The 20,165-nt window shown below is 43.8% G+C and overlaps 1 protein-coding gene across 1 annotated transcript in view; it reads left to right on the forward strand.

Annotated features, from left to right (window-relative positions):
* runx2b (RUNX family transcription factor 2b) overlaps positions 1 to 14,522 on the forward strand; it is a 124,132-nt gene extending 109,610 nt beyond the window's left edge. The window contains exon 6 of the mRNA XM_031836724.1: positions 13,549 to 14,522. Coding sequence (XP_031692584.1) covers positions 13,549 to 14,030 — 482 coding nt within the window. The 3' untranslated portion in view covers positions 14,031 to 14,522. The remainder of the gene's footprint in view (positions 1 to 13,548) is intronic.
* The last annotated feature ends 5,643 nt before the right edge of the window (positions 14,523 to 20,165 follow it).

The following is a 20,165-nucleotide window of genomic DNA, read 5'->3' on the forward strand; positions in this document are numbered from 1 at the left end:
GTTAGACTATTCCAGCAGTCAGTCAGTCAGTCAGACAGTCAGACAGTCAGTGAGAGGTATATTGCACAGTTAGACCACCACAGTGTTAGACTATTCCAGCACTCAGTCAGTCAGACAGACAGTCAGACAGTCAGTCAGTCAGTCAGACAGTCAGTCAGTCAGTGATAGGTATATTGAACAGTTAGACCACCACAGTGTTAGACTATTCCAGCAGTCAGTCAGTCAGTCAGACAGTCAGTCAGTCAGTGAGAGGTATATTGAACAGTTAGACCACCACAGTGTTAGACTATTCCAGCAGTCAGTCAGTCAGTCAGAAAGTCAGTCAGTCAGTCAGTGAGAGGTATATTGAACAGTTAGACCACCACAGTGTTAGACTATTCCAGCAGTCAGTCAGTCAGTCAGTCAGTGAGAGGTATATTGAACAGTTAGACCACCACAGTGTTAGACTATTCCAGCAGTCAGTCAGTCAGTCAGACAGTCAGACAGTCAGTGAGAGGTATATTGCACAGTTAGACCACCACAGTGTTAGACTATTCCAGCACTCAGTCAGTCAGACAGACAGTCAGACAGTCAGTCAGTCAGTCAGTCAGTCAGACAGTCAGTCAGTCAGTGATAGGTATATTGAACAGTTAGACCACCACAGTGTTTGACTATTCCAGCAGTCAGTCAGTCAGTCAGACAGTCAGTCAGTCAGTGAGAGGTATATTGAACAGTTAGACCACCACAGTGTTAGACTATTCCAGCAGTCAGTCAGTCAGTCAGACAGTCAGACAGTCAGTGAGAGGTATATTGCACAGTTAGACCACCACAGTGTTAGACTATTCCAGCAGTCAGTCAGTCAGTCAGTCAGTCAGTCAGTCAGTCAGTGATAGGTATATTGCACAGTTAGACCACCACAGTGTTAGACTATTCCAGCAGTCAGTCAGTCAGTCAGACAGTCAGACAGTCGGTGAGAGGTATATTGCACAGTTAGACCACCACAGTGTTAGACTATTCCAGCACTCAGTCAGTCAGTCAGTCAGTCAGAGTCAGTCAGTCAGTGATAGGTATATTGAACAGTTAGACCACCACAGTGTTAGACTATTCCAGCAGTCAGTCAGTCAGACAGTCAGTCAGTCAGTCAGTCAGTCAGTCAGTCAGTGAGAGGTATATTGCACAGTTAGACCACCACAGTGTTAGACTATTCCAGAAGTCAGTCAGACAGTCAGACAGTCAGTCAGTCAGTCAGACAGTCAGTCAGTCAGTGATAGGTATATTGCACAGTTATACCACCACAGTGTTAGACTATTCCAGCAGTCAGTCAGTCAGTCAGAAAGTCAGTCAGTCAGTCAGTCAGTCAGTCAGTGAGAGGTATATTGAACAGTTAGACCACCACAGTGTTAGACTATTCCAGCAGTCAGTCAGTCAGTCAGTCAGTGAGAGGTATATTGAACAGTTAGACCACCACAGTGTTAGACTATTCCAGCACTCAGTCAGTCAGACAGACAGTCAGACAGTCAGACAGTCAGTGAGAGGTATATTGCACAGTTAGACCACCACAGTGTTAGACTATTCCAGCACTCAGTCAGTCAGACAGACAGTCAGACAGTCAGTCAGTCAGTCAGTCAGACAGTCAGTCAGTCAGTGATAGGTATATTGCACAGTTAGACCACCACAGTGTTAGACTATTCCAGCAGTCAGTCAGTCAGACAGTCAGTCAGTCAGTCAGTCAGTCAGTGAGAGGTATATTGAACAGTTAGACCACCACAGTGTTAGACTATTCCAGCAGTCAGACAGTCAGTCAGTCAGTCAGTCAGTCAGTCAGTCAGTGAGAGGTATATTGCACAGTTAGCCCACCACAGTTTTAGACTATTCCAGCAGTCAGTCAGTCAGTCAGACAGTCAGTCAGTCAGTGAGAGGTATATTGAACAGTTAGACCACAACAGTGTTAGACTATTCCAGCAGTCAGTCAGTCAGTCAGTCAAGTCAGTCAGTCAGTGAGAGGTATATTGAACAGTTAGACCACCACAGTGTTAGACTATTCCAACAGTCAGTCAGACAGTCAGTCAGTCAGTCAGTCAGTGAGTCAGTCAGTGAAAGGTATATTGCACAGTTAGACCACCACAATGTTAGACTATTCCAGCAGTCAGTCAGTCAGTCAGACAGTCAGTCAGTCAGTGATAGGTATATTGAACAGTTAGACCACCACAGTGTTAGACTATTCCAGCAGTCAGTCAGTCAGTCAGTCAGTCAGTGAGAGGTATATTGAACAGTTAGACCACCACAGTGTTAGACTATTCCAGCAGTCAGTCAGTCAGTCAGACAGTCAGACAGTCAGTGAGAGGTATATTGCACAGTTAGACCACCACAGTGTTAGACTATTCCAGCACTCAGTCAGTCAGACAGACAGTCAGTCAGTCAGTCAGTCAGTCAGTGAGAGGTATATTGAACAGTTAGACCACCACAGTGTTAGACTATTCCAGCAGTCAGTCAGTCAGTCAGTCAGTCAGTCAGTCAGTCAGTCAGTCAGTCAGTCAGTCAGTCAGTGAGAGGTATATTGCACAGTTAGACCACCACAGTGTTAGACTATTCCAGCAGTCAGTCAGTCAGTCAGACAGTCAGTCAGTCAGTGATAGGTATATTGAACAGTTAGACCACCACAGTGTTAGACTATTCCAGCAGTCAGTCAGTCAGTCAGACAGTCAGTCAGTCAGTGAGAGGTATATTGAACAGTTAGACCACAACAGTGTTAGACTATTCCAGGAGTCAGTCAGTCAGTCAAGTCAGTCAGTCAGTGAGAGGTATATTGAACAGTTAGACCACCACAGTGTTAGACTATTCCAACAGTCAGTCAGTCAGTCAGTCAGTCAGTCAGTCAGTAAGTCAGTGAAAGGTATATTGCACAGTTAGACCACCACAATGTTAGACTATTCCAGCAGTCAGTCAGTCAGTCAGTCAGTCAGTCAGTGATAGGTATATTGCACAGTTAGACCACCACAATGTTAGACTATTCCAGCAGTCAGTCAGTCAGTCAGACAGTCAGTCAGTCAGTGATAGGTATATTGAACAGTTAGACCACCACAGTGTTAGACTATTCCAGCAGTCAGTCAGTCAGTCAGTCAGTCAGTGAGAGGTATATTGAACAGTTAGACCACCACAGTGTTAGACTATTCCAGCAGTCAGTCAGTCAGTCAGTCAGACAGTCAGACAGTCAGTGAGAGGTATATTGCACAGTTAGACCACCACAGTGTTAGACTATTCCAGCACTCAGTCAGTCAGACAGACAGTCAGACAGTCAGTCAGTCAGTCAGTCAGACAGTCAGTCAGTCAGTGATAGGTATATTGCACAGTTAGACCACCACAGTGTTAGACTATTCCAGCAGTCAGTCAGTCAGACAGTCAGTCAGTCAGTCAGTCAGTCAGTGAGAGGTATATTGAACAGTTAGACCACCACAGTGTTAGACTATTCCAGCAGTCAGTCAGTCAGACAGTCAGTCAGTCAGTCAGTCAGTCAGTCAGTCAGTCAGTCAGTCAGACAGTCAGTCAGTCAGTGATAGGTATATTGCACAGTTAGACCACCACAGTGTTAGACTATTCCAGCAGTCAGTCAGTCAGACAGTCAGTCAGTCAGTCAGTCAGTCAGTGAGAGGTATATTGAACAGTTAGACCACCACAGTGTTAGACTATTCCAGCAGTCAGTCAGTCAGTCAGACAGTCAGACAGTCAGTGAAAGGTATATTGAACAGTTAGACCACCACAGTGTTAGACTATTCCAGCAGTCAGTCAGTCAGACAGACAGTCAGTCAGTCAGTCAGTCAGTGAAAGGTATATTGAACAGTTAGACCACCACAGTGTTAGACTATTCCAGCAGTCAGTCAGACAGTCAGTCAGTCAGTGAGAGGTATATTGCACAGTTAGACCACCACAGTGTTAGACTATTCCAGCAGTCAGTCAGTCAGTCAGACAGTCAGACAGTCAGACAGTCAGTGATAGGTATATTGCACAGTTAGACCACCACAGTGTTAGACTATTCCAGCAGTCAGCCAGTCAGTCAGTCAGTCAGTCAGTGATAGGTATATTGCACAGTTAGACCACCACAGTGTTAGACTATTCCAGCAGTCAGTCAGTCAGTCAGACAGTCAGACAGTCAGTGAGAGGTATATTGCACAGTTAGACCACCACAGTGTTAGACTATTCCAGCAGTCAGTCAGTCAGTCAGACAGTCAGACAGTCAGTGAGAGGTATATTGCACAGTTAGACCACCACAGTGTTAGACTATTCCAGCAGTCAGTCAGTCAGTCAGTCAGTCAGTCAGTCAGTGATAGGTATAATGCACAGTTAGACCACCACAGTGTTAGACTATTCCAGCAGTCAGTCAGTCAGTCAGTCAGTCAGACAGTCAGTCAGTCAGTGATAGGTATATTGAACAGTTAGACCACCACAGTGTTAGACTATTCCCGCAGTCAGTCAGTCAGTCAGACAGACAGTCAGACAGTCAGTCAGTCAGTCAGTCAGACAGTCAGTTAGTCAGTGATAGGTAAATTGCACAGTTAGACCACCACAGTGTTAGACTATTCCAGCAGTCAGTCAGACAGTCAGTCAGTCAGTCAGTCAGTCAGTCAGTGAGAGGTATATTGAACAGTTAGACCACCACAGTGTTAGACTATTCCAGCAGTCAGTCAGACAGTCAGTCAGTCAGTCAGTCAGTCAGTCAGTCAGTCAGTCAGTCAGTCAGTCAGTCAGTGAGAGGTATATTGAACAGTTAGACCACCACAGTGTTAGACTATTCCAGCAGTCAGTCAGTCAGTCAGTCAGACAGTCAGACAGTCAGTGAAAGGTATATTGAACAGTTAGACCACCACAGTGTTAGACTATTCCAGCAGTCAGTCAGTCAGTCAGACAGACAGTCAGTCAGTCAGTCAGTCAGTGAAAGGTATATTGAACAGTTAGACCACCACAGTGTTAGACTATTCCAGCAGTCAGTCAGACAGTCAGTGAGAGGTATATTGCACAGTTAGACCACCACAGTGTTAGACTATTCCAGCAGTCAGTCAGTCAGTCAGACAGTCAGACAGTCAGGCAGTGATAGGTATATTGCACAGTTAGACCACCACAATGTTAGACTATTCCAGCAGTCAGTCAGTCAGTCAGACAGTCAGTCAGTCAGTGATAGGTATATTGAACAGTTAGACCACCACAGTGTTAGACTATTCCAGCAGTCAGTCAGTCAGACAGACAGACAGTCAGTCAGTCAGTCAGTCAGACAGTCAGTCAGTCAGTGATAGGTATATTGCACAGTTAGACCACCACAGTGTTAGACTATTCCAGCAGTCAGTCAGTCAGACAGACAGTCAGTCAGTCAGTCAGTCAGTGAAAGGTATATTGAACAGTTAGACCACCACAGTGTTAGACTATTCCAGCAGTCAGTCAGACAGTCAGTCAGTCAGTCAGTCAGTCAGTCAGTGAGAGGTATATTGAACAGTTAGACCACCACAGTGTTAGACTATTCCAGCAGTCAGTCAGACAGTCAGTCAGTCAGTCAGTCAGTCAGTCAGTCAGTCAGTCAGTCAGTGAGAGGTATATTGAACAGTTAGACCACCACAGTGTTAGACTATTCCAGCAGTCAGTCAGTCAGTCAGTCAGACAGTCAGACAGTCAGTGAAAGGTATATTGAACAGTTAGACCACCACAGTGTTAGACTATTCCAGCAGTCAGTCAGTCAGTCAGACAGACAGTCAGTCAGTCAGTCAGTCAGTGAAAGGTATATTGAACAGTTAGACCACCACAGTGTTAGACTATTCCAGCAGTCAGTCAGACAGTCAGTGAGAGGTATATTGCACAGTTAGACCACCACAGTGTTAGACTATTCCAGCAGTCAGTCAGTCAGTCAGACAGTCAGACAGTCAGGCAGTGATAGGTATATTGCACAGTTAGACCACCACAATGTTAGACTATTCCAGCAGTCAGTCAGTCAGTCAGACAGTCAGTCAGTCAGTGATAGGTATATTGAACAGTTAGACCACCACAGTGTTAGACTATTCCAGCAGTCAGTCAGTCAGACAGACAGTCAGACAGTCAGTCAGTCAGTCAGTCAGACAGTCAGTCAGTCAGTGATAGGTATATTGCACAGTTAGACCACCACAGTGTTAGACTATTCCAGCAGTCAGTCAGTCAGACAGACAGTCAGTCAGTCAGTCAGTCAGTGAAAGGTATATTGAACAGTTAGACCACCACAGTGTTAGACTATTCCAGCAGTCAGTCAGACAGTCAGTGAGAGGTATATTGCACAGTTAGACCACCACAGTGTTAGACTATTCCAGCAGTCAGTCAGTCAGTCAGACAGTCAGACAGTCAGGCAGTGATAGGTATATTGCACAGTTAGACCACCACAATGTTAGACTATTCCAGCAGTCAGTCAGTCAGTCAGACAGTCAGTCAGTCAGTGATAGGTATATTGAACAGTTAGACCACCACAGTGTTAGACTATTCCAGCAGTCAGTCAGTCAGTCAGTCAGTGATAGGTATATTGCACAGTTAGACCACCACAGTGTTAGACTATTCCAGCAGTCAGTCAGTCAGTCAGACAGTCAGACAGTCAGTGAGAGGTATATTGCACAGTTAGACCACCACAGTGTTAGACTATTCCAGCAGTCAGTCAGTCAGTCAGACAGTCAGACAGTCAGTGAGAGGTATATTGCACAGTTAGACCACCACAGTGTTAGACTATTCCAGCAGTCAGTCAGTCAGTCAGTCAGTCAGTCAGTCAGTGATAGGTATAATGCACAGTTAGACCACCACAGTGTTAGACTATTCCAGCAGTCAGTCAGTCAGTCAGTCAGTCAGTCAGACAGTCAGTCAGTCAGTGATAGGTATATTGAACAGTTAGACCACCACAGTGTTAGACTATTCCCGCAGTCAGTCAGTCAGACAGACAGACAGTCAGACAGTCAGTCAGTCAGTCAGTCAGACAGTCAGTTAGTCAGTGATAGGTAAATTGCACAGTTAGACCACCACAGTGTTAGACTATTCCAGCAGTCAGTCAGTCAGTCAGTCAGACAGTCAGACAGTCAGTGAAAGGTATATTGAACAGTTAGACCACCACAGTGTTAGACTATTCCAGCAGTCAGTCAGTCAGTCAGTGAGAGGTATATTGAACAGTTAGACCACCACAGTGTTAGACTATTCCAGCAGTCAGTCAGACAGTCAGTCAGTCAGTCAGTCAGTCAGTCAGTCAGTCAGTCAGTCAGTCAGTCAGTCAGTGAGAGGTATATTGAACAGTTAGACCACCACAGTGTTAGACTATTCCAGCAGTCAGTCAGTCAGTCAGTCAGACAGTCAGACAGTCAGTGAAAGGTATATTGAACAGTTAGACCACCACAGTGTTAGACTATTCCAGCAGTCAGTCAGTCAGTCAGACAGACAGTCAGTCAGTCAGTCAGTCAGTGAAAGGTATATTGAACAGTTAGACCACCACAGTGTTAGACTATTCCAGCAGTCAGTCAGACAGTCAGTGAGAGGTATATTGCACAGTTAGACCACCACAGTGTTAGACTATTCCAGCAGTCAGTCAGTCAGTCAGACAGTCAGACAGTCAGGCAGTGATAGGTATATTGCACAGTTAGACCACCACAATGTTAGACTATTCCAGCAGTCAGTCAGTCAGTCAGACAGTCAGTCAGTCAGTGATAGGTATATTGAACAGTTAGACCACCACAGTGTTAGACTATTCCAGCAGTCAGTCAGTCAGACAGACAGTCAGACAGTCAGTCAGTCAGTCAGTCAGACAGTCAGTCAGTCAGTGATAGGTATATTGCACAGTTAGACCACCACAGTGTTAGACTATTCCAGCAGTCAGTCAGTCAGACAGACAGTCAGTCAGTCAGTCAGTCAGTGAAAGGTATATTGAACAGTTAGACCACCACAGTGTTAGACTATTCCAGCAGTCAGTCAGACAGTCAGTGAGAGGTATATTGCACAGTTAGACCACCACAGTGTTAGACTATTCCAGCAGTCAGTCAGTCAGTCAGACAGTCAGACAGTCAGGCAGTGATAGGTATATTGCACAGTTAGACCACCACAATGTTAGACTATTCCAGCAGTCAGTCAGTCAGTCAGACAGTCAGTCAGTCAGTGATAGGTATATTGAACAGTTAGACCACCACAGTGTTAGACTATTCCAGCAGTCAGTCAGACAGACAGTCAGACAGTCAGTCAGTCAGTCAGTCAGACAGTCAGTCAGTCAGTGATAGGTATATTGCACAGTTAGACCACCACAGTGTTAGACTATTCCAGCAGTCAGTCAGTCAGTCAGTCAGACAGTCAGTCAGTCAGTGATAGGTATATTGAACAGTTAGACCACCACAGTGTTAGACTATTCCAGCAGTCAGTCAGTCAGTCAGTCAGTCAGTCAGTGATAGGTATATTGCACAGTTAGACCACCACAGTGTTAGACTATTCCAGCAGTCAGTCCGTCAGTCAGACAGTCAGACAGTCAGTGAGAGGTATATTGCACAGTTAGACCACCACAGTTTTAGACTATTCCAGCACTCAGTCAGTCAGTCAGTCAGTCAGTCAGACAGTCAGTCAGTCAGTGATAGGTATATTGAACAGTTAGACCACCACAGTGTTAGACTATTCCAGCAGTCAGTCAGTCAGTCAGTCAGTCAGTGATAGGTATATTGAACAGTTAGACCACCACAGTGTTAGACTATTCCAGCAGTCAGTCAGACAGTCAGTCAGTCAGACAGTCAGTCAGTCAGTGAGAGGTATATTGAACAGTTAGACCACCACAGTGTTAGACTATTCCAGCAGTCAGTCAGACAGTCAGTCAGTCAGACAGTCAGTCAGTCAGTGATAGGTATATTGCACAGTTAGACCACCACAGTGTTAGACTATTCCAGCAGTCAGTCAGACAGTCAGTCAGTCAGTCAGACAGTCAGTCAGTCAGTGATAGGTATATTGAACAGTTAGACCACCACAGTGTTATACTATTCCAGCAGTCAGTCAGTCAGTCAGTCAGACAGTCAGTCAGTCAGTGATAGGTATATTGAACAGTTAGACCACCACAGTGTTAGACTATTCCAGCAGTCAGTCAGTCAGTCAGACAGTCAGTCAGTCAGACAGTCAGTCAGACAGTCAGTCAGTCAGTCAGTCAGTCAGTCAGTCAGTCAGTCAGTCAGTGATAGGTATATTGAACAGTTAGACCACCACAGTGTTAGACTATTCCAGCAGTCAGTCAGACAGTCAGTCAGACAGTCAGTCAGTCAGTGATAGGTATATTGAACAGTTAGACCACCACAGTGTTAGACTATTCCGAGAAGAACAATAACCTTGACAGGGGTGTCAAACTCATTCCATGGAGGGCTTAGTGTCAGCAGGTTTTTGTGTTTTCCTTTCAATAAAGACCTAGACAACCAGGTGAGGGGAGTTCCTTAGTAATTAGTGACCTAGACAACCAGGTGAGGGGAGTTCCTTAGTAATTTGTGACCTAGACAACCAGGTGAGGGGAGTTCCTTAGTAATTAGTGACCTAGACAACCAGGTGAGGGGAGTTCCTTAGTAGTTAGTGACCTAGACAACCAGGTGAGGGGAGTTCCTTAGTAATTAGTGACCTAGACAACCAGGTGAGGGGAGTTCCTTAGTAATTAGTGACCTAGACAACCAGGTGAGGGGAGTTCCTTAGTAGTTAGTGACCTAGACAACCAGGTGAGGGGAGTTCCTTAGTAATTAGTGACCTAGACAACCAGGTGAGGGGAGTTCCAAAGTAGTTAGTGACCTAGACAACCAGGTGAGGGGAGTTCCTTAGTAATTAGTGACCTAGACAACCAGGTGAGGGGAGTTCCTTAGTAATTAGTGACCTAGACAACCAGGTGAGGGGGGTTCCTTAGTAATTTGTGCCCTAGACAAGCAGGTGAGGGGAGTTCCTTAGTAATTAGTGACCTAGACAACCAGGTGAGGGGAGTTGCTTACTAATTAGTGACCTTAATTAATCAATTAAGTACCAAACCTGCAGACACTCGGCCCTCCGTGGTATGAGTTTGACTCCTGTGGTGTAACAGATCTGGAACAATCACCTCATATTCTAGAACAGTCTAACATATCTGGAACAACCACATTATATTCTAGAACAGTCTAAAATATCTGGAACAACCGCATTATATTCTAGAACAGTCTAACAGATCTGGAACAACCACATTATATTCTAGAACAGTCTAACAGATCTGGAACAACCACATTATATTCTAGAACAGTCTAACAGATCTGGAACAACCACATTATATTCTAGAACAGTCTAACAGATCTGGAACAACCACATTATATTCTAGAACAGTCTAACAGATCTGGAACAATCACCTCATATTCTAGAACAGTCTAACAGATCTGGAACAATCACCTTATATTCTAGAACAGTCTAACAGATCTGGAACGACCACATTATATTCTAGAACAGTCTAACAGATCTGGAACAATCACCTTATATTCTAGAACAGTCTAACAGATCTGGAACAATCACCTTATATTCTAGAACAGTCTAACAGATCTGGAACGACCACATTATATTCTAGAACAGTCTAACAGATCTGGAACGACCACATTATATTCTAGAACAGTCTAACAGATCTGGAACGACCACATTATATTCTAGAACAGTCTAACAGATCTGGAACAACCACATTATATTCTAGAACAGTCTAACAGATCTGGAACAATCACCTCATATTCTAGAACAGTCTAACAGACCTAGAACCATCACCTTCTATTCTAGAACAGTCTAGCAGATCTGGAACAATCACCTCATATTCTAGAACAGTCTAACAGATCTGGAACAATCACCTCATATTCTAGAACAGTCTAACAGATCTGGAACAACCACATTATATTCTAGAACAGTCTAACAGATCTAGAACCATCACCTTCTATTCTAGAACATTCTAACGGGGCTGGTGGGCGGCGGTCACTAATTCACTAATTACAATCGTATGTTATGTGACTCTAGCAGCAATCCGGCTTCGCTATTACTTCTCCATATAAAATCACCCACCCACCCACACTCCCTTGGTAGACATGTTGACACAGAAGACGCCATGTGATTTATGATAAGAGCAGCATGGTGTGTGTGTCGCTCCTATTCTTTTTTTACCTCTCTGGCCCAGCTAGATGCCCACCACAGCCTGTTAGGGGTGAAGCTGAGACAGACAGACAGACAGACAGACAGACAGACAGACAGACAGACAGACAGACAGACAGACAGACAGACAGACAGACAGACAGACAGACAGACAGACAGACAGACAGACAGACAGGCAGGCAGGCAGGCAGGCAGGCAGGCAGACAGGCAGGCAGATGAAGGGAGCAGAGAGATTCTCTCTCTCTCTTCCCCTCCTTCCTCCCTCTCTCTGCCCCTCCTTCCTCCCTCTCCCTACCTCCCCCCAGCCTGTGTTAGATGAGGGATGGAGAAGGAAAGGAAGGGATGGAGGGAGGGAGGAGAGGAGCCACATCAGAGCAGCTCCTGCCTCATTAAGGCTCCATGGAAACTGTTCCTGCTCAAATTGGTTCCACATGGGCCCCTCCTCAGTCATCCACACTACTCTTTATGTTCATCAATATGCCCACACACACACACACACACACACACACACACACACACACACACACACACACACACACACACACACACACACACACACACACACACACACACACACACAGAGACATTAACACAGAGACATCAACACAGAGACATTAACACAGAGACATTAACACAGAGACATTAACACAGAGACATTAACACAGAGACATCAACACAGAGACATCAAGACAGAGACATCAACACAGAGACATCAACACAGAGACATCAACACAGAGACATCAAGACAGAGACATCAAGACAGAGACATTAACACAGAGACATTAACACAGAGACATCAAGACAGAGACATCAACACAGAGACATCAACACACACACAACAAAAATATAAACTCAACATGTAAAGTGTTGGTCCCATGTTTCATGAGCTGAACCTATGACAGTGTGTTGACCTATGACCTTATGAGCTGAAATGTTCCAAAGGAGTGTTTCTCCTACACCAAGATAATCCACCCACCTGACAGGTGTGGCATATCAAGAAGCTGATTAAACAGCATGATCATTACACAGGTCCACCTTGTGCTGGGGAGAATATAAGGCCAGTCTAAAATGTGCAGTTTTGTCACACAACACAATGCCACAGATGTCTCAAGTTGAGGGGGGGGGTGCAATTGGCATGCCGACTGCAGGAATGTCCACTAGAACTGTTGCCAGGGAATTAAATGTTCATTTCTCTACCGTAAACGTTGTTTTAGAAAATTTGACAGTACATCCAACCGTCCTCACAACCGCAGACCATTTGACCACGCCAGCCCAGGACGTTCACATCTGACTTCTTTGCCTGCGGGGTCATCTGAGACCTGCCACCCGAACAGCTGATGAAACTGTTTCTGTCTGTTAAAAAGCCCTTTTTTGGAAAAAAACTCATTCTAATTGGCCGGGCCTGGCTCCCAGCCCCTCCCATGCCCCTGCCTTCCCAGCCCCTCCCATGCCCCTGCCTTCCCAGCCCCTCCCATGGCCCTGCCTTCCCAGCCCCTCCCATGGCCCTGCCTTCCCAGCCCCTCCCAGCCCCTCCCATGCCCCTGCCTTCCCAGCCCCTCCCAGCCCCTCCCATGCCTCTGCCTTCCCAGCCCCTCCCAGCCCCTCCCATGCCCCTCCCAGCCCCTCCCAGCCCTTCCCAGCCCCTCCCAGCCCTTCCCAGCCCCTCCCAGCCCCTCCCATGCCCCTCCCAGCCCCTCCCAGCCCTTCCCAGCCCCTCCCAGCCCTTCCCAGCCCCTCCCAGCCCTTCCCAGCCCCTCCCAGCCCTTCCCAGCCCCTCCCATGCCCCTCCCATGCCCCTCCCAGCCCCTCCCAGCCCCTCCCAGCCCCTCCCATGCCCCTCCCAGCCCCTCCCAGCCCCTCCCAGCCCCTCCCAGCCCCTCCCAGCCCCTCCCAGCCCCTCCCAGCCCTTCCCAGCCCCTCCCAGCCCCTCCCAGCCCCTCCCAGCCCCTCCCATGCCCCTGCCTAGTCATGTGAAATCCATAGATTCATTTAGACTGAACACAAATATAAACGTAACGTGCTACAATGTCAAAGATTTACTGAGTTCCATGTTGTGTTTTATAATTACGTTCATAACACACACATTACACACTGTACAGGTATCTAGTCGTTTAACATTTTATTTCTGTTCTTTGTATCACATCAGACCAACTCCGAGAACATGTTTAATAATGTTAAATTGACTATTCGATTTTATACTGTTGAGGTTTGGAGTCATATAATAAATATACCTGTCATTTAATAGTTTGCTGTTGTCTTGGCACCGGTCGTCAGAATAGATTGTAAAATATATTTCTAAACTTTAAGGGACGACATGAATAAAGGATACTGTCAATACTCCAAAAGATGTGTTTTTCATGAAGGGACGATGCAGCTAAATGAATCAATGTTGTGATGACGTGTTTTAAACCGGGTTCTCCCTCTATCCGTCTCTCTCTCTAGGTTCGTCAGATCTCAGTCCGTTCCCAGGTCAGTTTGAGCGTCAGTTCCCGGGTCTCTCCTCTCTGACGGAGTCCGGTTTCTCCAGTCCCAGAATGCACTACCCCACCACCTTTACCTACACCCCTCCTGTCACCTCCGCCATGTCACTAGGCTCCGCCCACTACCACCCCTACCTGCCACCTCCCTACCCCGGGTCCACCCAGAGTCAGAGTGGACCGTTTCCGACCAGCAGCGCTCCCTATCTCTACTATGGACCATCCTCTGGGTCGTACCAGTTCTCCATGGTTCCCGGGGGGGACCGCTCCCCCTCCAGAATGGTTCCTCCCTGCACCAGCGCCTCCACCGGTAGCTCCCTGGTTAACCCTAACCTGCCCAGCCAGGCAGATGGAGGGGTGGAGGGGGACGGGAGTCACAGCAACTCCCCAACCGTACTCAACTCTGCTGGGGGACGCATGGATGAAGCTGTCTGGAGACCTTACTGAGGAGAAAAGGGGGAGGGAAGGAGGAAGAGGAGGATGGAGAGGAGGAGGAGAGGAGGACGAGGAGAGGAGGATGAAGAGGGGGAGGAGAGGAGGAGGAGGAGTAGGAGAGGATGAAGAGGAGGAGGAGAGGAGGATGAAGAGGAGGAGGAGAGGAGGATGAAGAGGAGGAGGAGAAGAAAGCAACGTAAACTAATGTCATGGTTTTAAAGCACAAAACCTTTCAAATGAATTTTTGAGTTCTGATTAAAAAGCAGCAATTCTCCAGTGTCATCCACAACTTACGGGACAACGCTTCAAGCTATTTGTAGCAGACAGCTTGTTTTGTGTACTATTTGTATAAGGCTTTTAGCTGAGTATGTTGTTGTACTAGGACAATACAGCAGGACAATACAGCAGGACAATATAGCAGGACAATATAGCAGGACAATACAGCAGGACAATATAGCAGGACAATATAGCAGGACAATACAGCAGGACAATATAGCAGGACAATATAGCAGGACAATACAGCAGGACAATACAGCAGGACAATATAGCAGGACAATATAGCAGGACAATATAGCAGGACAATACAGCAGGACAATATAGCAGGACAATATAGCAGGACTATATAACAGGACAATATAGCAGGACAATATAGCAGGACAATACAGCAGGACAATATAGCAGGACAATATAGCAGGACAATATAGCAGGACAATACAGCAGGACAATATAACAGGACAATACAGCAGGACAATACAGCAGGACAATACAGCAGGACAATATAGCAGGACAATATAGCAGGACAATACAGCAGGACAATACAGCAGGACAATACAGCAGGACAATATAGCAGGACAATATAGCAGGACAATACAGCAGGACAATACAGCAGGACAATACAGCAGGACAATACAGCAGGACAATATAGCAGGACAATATAGCAGGACAATACAGCAGGACAATACAGCAGGACAATACAGCAGGACAATATAGCAGGACAATACAGCAGGACAATATAGCAGGACAATATAGCAGGACAATATAGCAGGACAATATAGCAGGACTATATAGCAGGACAATATAGCAGGACAATATAGCAGGACAATATAGCAGGACAATATAGCAGGACAATATAGCAGGACAATATAGCAGGACAATATAGCAGGACAATATAGCAGGACAATATAGCAGGACAATATAGCAGGACAATATAGCAGGACAATATAACAGGACAATATAGCAGGACAATATAGCAGGACAATATAGCAGGACAATATAGCAGGACAATATAGCAGGACAATATAACAGGACAATATAGCAGGACAATATAGCAGGACTATATAGCAGGACAATATAGCAGGACAATATAGCAGGACAATATAGCAGGACAATATAGCAGGACAATATAGCAGGACAATATAGCAGGACTATATAGCAGGACAATATAGCAGGACAATATAGCAGGACAATATAGCAGGACTATATAGCAGGACAATATAACAGGACAATATAACAGGACAATACAGCAGGACAATATAGCAGGACAATATAGCAGGACAATATAGCAGGACAATATAGCAGGACAATATAGCAGGACAATATAACATGACTATTTAACAGGACAATATAGCAGGACAATATAACAGGACAATATAACAGGACAATATAACATGACTATATAACAGGACAATATAACAGGACAATATAGCAGGACAATATAACAGGACAATATAACAGGACAATATAACATGACTATATAACAGGACAAGCACTGAGTAGCAAAAGAGGACAGAAACACGTACAGTATGTTACCATGGTGATGATAAGAGTAACAGCTATGTTGCTTTAAAATGTCTATATGCTCATTTTAAATCAATGAATTTAAATGGTATATTATTGGTGAGAAGATGTTTTAACTTATGAAGACATAAATGATGTCATGTATTTTAACACTTGAGTGGTAGAATTCTGTATTCTGAATATTTTTATGCGTCTACATGATTACGTTAACAGTCTTTTTCCTTGGTCATTTAAGTTAAATGATTTTAAAACAATAGTTTTAACCTAATATTATTTTTTCAAATGTGTTTATACATTTAAAATTCCTCTCCAAAGATAAACGAAAAGCTATTTCCTCTGTAAACAATAATAATTGAATCTGAATGATGAAATCCTTTACGCGTAAAAAGCAATGACACACTAGATTACAGAATAAAAAACATGAGGCTCTGAATTCATACAGTACAACAGTACAACAACAGCAGTGTGATGACAAACTGACTCTGACCATAGACACGCTTGTACTTTCTATTTTTACCACAGAGTATTTTTATCAGGTTGAATCTGTGTATATTTGTCAGACAGGTAGATCAGGTAGACCGGTAGATCAGGTAGACAGGTACACAGGTAGATCAGGTAGACAGGTAGACAGGTAGACAGGTAGATCAGGTACACAGGTACACAGGTAGATCAGGTAGACCGGTAGATCAGGTAGACAGGTACACAGGTAGACAGGTAGATCAGGTACACAGGTAGACAGGTACACAGGTAGATAGGTAGACAGGTAGACAGGTAGACGGGTAGATCAGGTAGACAGGTAGACAGGTACACAGGTAGATCAGGTAGACAGGTACACAGCTAGACAGGTAGATCAGGTAGATTAGGTAGACAGGTAGACAGGTAGACAGATACACAGGTAGACCGGTAGATCAGGTAGACAGGTACACAGGTAGATCAGGTAGACAGGTAGACAGGTAGATCAGGTACACAGGTACACAGGTAGATAGGTAGACAGGTAGACAGGTAGACGGGTAGATCAGGTAGACAGGTAGACAGGTACACAGGTAGATCAGGTAGACAGGTACACAGCTAGACAGGTAGATCAGGTAGATTAGGTAGACAGGTAGACAGGTAGACAGATACACAGGGAGACAGGTAGATCAGGTAGACAGGTAGATCAGGTAGACAGGTACACAGGTAGACAGGTAGACAGGTAGATCAGGTAGACAGGTACACAGCTAGACAGGTAGATCAGGTAGATCAGGTAGACAGGTAGACAGATACACAGGTAGACAGGTAGATCAGGTAGATCAGGTAGACAGGTAGATCAGGGTGGTTGTACCAGGCCTTTATGGGTCCGCAATACAATACGCCACCGTACGGTAGCTCGTCAAACCTAAATATAGTTGCTGAGACCCATATTCATGACTGTATGTCAGCCACCATCTACAGTCACATATCGGATTTAAAATGCTGTTAAGTTTCCCAAAACGTCCCCTGTTTTCCAGGAATGCTGGTTGTAAGATGCATACAATTATAAGGGAATTAACAGGAAATACGGGAATCCTCCAATCTGAATTTCTGGAGAACCAGGGGATTTGGGGAACGTTTCCGGAATTGTGCAACCCTAGTCATATTCATGTTCACCACAGTACATCATTATATTTCCATTAGATTTACAGCAGCCCTGATTAACAACCTGTTACTTCCCTGAAACCACAGTTGTTCTGGTCAGATGTGCTACAGAGGACTTTCTAAAAAAGTATATTTTGGTGTTTCAAAAACACAACAATATTTTATTTATTTTACTTTTCATTTATGAATGAATGAATTAATAATCTGCCCACTGTTGTTTGACATTTGTAAAAAAAATAAAAAAAATCTTCTGGATGAAAAATCTGTTTTGTCTTTGAGTTTATTTCTTATTTTGCTGTTGTTATTTTAGTTTTGCCATCCAGCCACAGTATTCAGTTTCATCAACACAAATAGTGACAAAAATATTAGTCAAACACTTATTTTTCAGAGGCAATAGATGAGATAATAACTAAACAGACTCACATTTCCAATAAATTATCAATTTTTTTATTTTTTATTTGGACGGGCATTTTCATTTAGTTATAGTTAGATAATACCTTCCAAATAAAATAATAAAATATAGATCATTTCTTTGAAATATTGATCATATGCAGCTCGGCCTCAGTATGTCTAGTATGTGTAGACCATGTTTCTGATGCTGTCTGATTAAAGAACAGTATGGCATGTCATTCTTTTTGGCCAGACAGCATCAGATACATGGTCTAAATCAAATCACATTTGTATTGGTCACATACACATATTTGGCAGATGTTATAGCGGGTGTAGAGAAATGCTTGTGTTTCTAGCTCCAACAGTAATATCTAACTAAATGCTTGTGTTTCTAGCTCCAACAGTAGTATCTAACTAAATGCTTGTGTTTCTAGCTCCAACAGTAATATCTAACTAAATGCTTGTGTTTCTAGCTCCAACAGTAATATCTAACTAAATGCGTGTGTTTCTAGCTCCAACAGTAATATCTAACTAAATGTTTGTGTTTCTAGCTCCAACAGTGTAGTAATATCTAACTAAATGCTTGTGTTTCTAGCTCCAACAGTAATATCTAACTAAATGCTTGTGTTTCTAGCTCCAACAGTAATATCTAACTAAATGCTTGTGTTTCTAGCTCCAACAGTGTAGTAATATCTAACTAAATGCTTGTGTTTCTAGCTCCAACAGTAATATCTAACTAAATGCTTGTGTTTCTAGCTCCAACAGTGCAGTAATATCTAACTAAATGCTTGTGTTTCTAGCTCCAACAGTAATATCTAGCTAAATGCTTGTGTTTCTAGCTCCAACAGTAATATCTAACTAAATGCATGTGTTTCTAGCTCCAACAGTTCAGTAATATCTAACTAAATGCTTGTGTTTCTAGCTCCAACAGTTCAGTAGTATCTAACTAAATGCTTGTGTTTCTAGCTCCAACAGTAATATCTAACTAAATGCTTGTGTTTCTAGCTCCAACAGTGCAGTAGCATCTAACTAAATGCTTGTGTTTCTAGCTCCAACAGTTCAGTAGTATCTAACTAAATGCTTGTGTTTCTAGCTCCAACAGTTCAGTAATATCTAACTAAATGCTTGTGTTTCTAGCTCCAACAGTAATATCTAACTAAATGCTTGTGTTTCTAGCTCCAACAGTAGTATCTAACTAAATGTTTGTGTTTCTAGCTCCAACAGTAATATCTAACTAAATGCTTGTGTTTCTAGCTCCAACAGTAATATCTAACTAAATGCTTGTGTTTCTAGCTCCAACAGTAATATCTAACTAAATGCTTGTGTTTCTAGCTCCAACAGTAATATCTAACTAAATGCTTGTGTTTCTAGCTCCAACAGTAATATCTAACTAAATGCGTGTGTTTCTAGCTCCAACAGTAATATCGAACTAAATGCTTGTGTTTCTAGCTCCAACAGTAATATCTAACTAAATGCGTGTGTTTCTAGCTCCAACAGTAATATCTAACTAAATGCTTGTGTGTCTAGCTCCAACAGTATAGTAGTATCTAACTAAATGCTTGTGTTTCTAGCTCCAACAGTAATATCTAACTAAATGCTTGTGTTTCTAGCTCCAACAGTAATATCTAACTAAATGCTTGTGTTTCTAGCTCCAACAGTGCAGTAATATCTAACTAAATGCTTGTGTTTCTAGCTCCAACAGTAATATCTAGCTAAATGCTTGTGTTTCTAGCTCCAACAGTAATATCTAACTAAATGCATGTGTTTCTAGCTCCAACAGTTCAGTAATATCTAACTAAATGCTTGTGTTTCTAGCTCCAACAGTTCAGTAGTATCTAACTAAATGCTTGTGTTTCTAGCTCCAACAGTAATATCTAACTAAATGCTTGTGTTTCTAGCTCCAACAGTGCAGTAGCATCTAACTAAATGCTTGTGTTTCTAGCTCCAACAGTTCAGTAGTATCTAACTAAATGCTTGTGTTTCTAGCTCCAACAGTTCAGTAATATCTAACTAAATGCTTGTGTTTCTAGCTCCAACAGTAATATCTAACTAAATGCTTGTGTTTCTAGCTCCAACAGTAATATCTAACTAAATGCTTGTGTTTCTAGCTCCAACAGTGCAGTAGCATGTAACTAAATGCTTGTGTTTCTAGCTCCAACAGTTCAGTAGTATCTAACTAAATGCTTGTGTTTCTAGCTCCAACAGTGCAGTAGCATCTAACTAAATGCTTGTGTTTCTAGCTCCAACAGTAATATCTAACTAAATGCTTGTGTTTCTAGCTCCAACAGTGCAGTAGTATCTAACTAAATGCTTGTGTTTCTAGCTCCAACAGTGCAGTAGTATCTA

This window comes from Oncorhynchus kisutch, linkage group LG12, assembly GCF_002021735.2.
Source record: "Oncorhynchus kisutch isolate 150728-3 linkage group LG12, Okis_V2, whole genome shotgun sequence".
Lineage (NCBI taxonomy): Eukaryota > Metazoa > Chordata > Actinopteri > Salmoniformes > Salmonidae > Oncorhynchus > Oncorhynchus kisutch.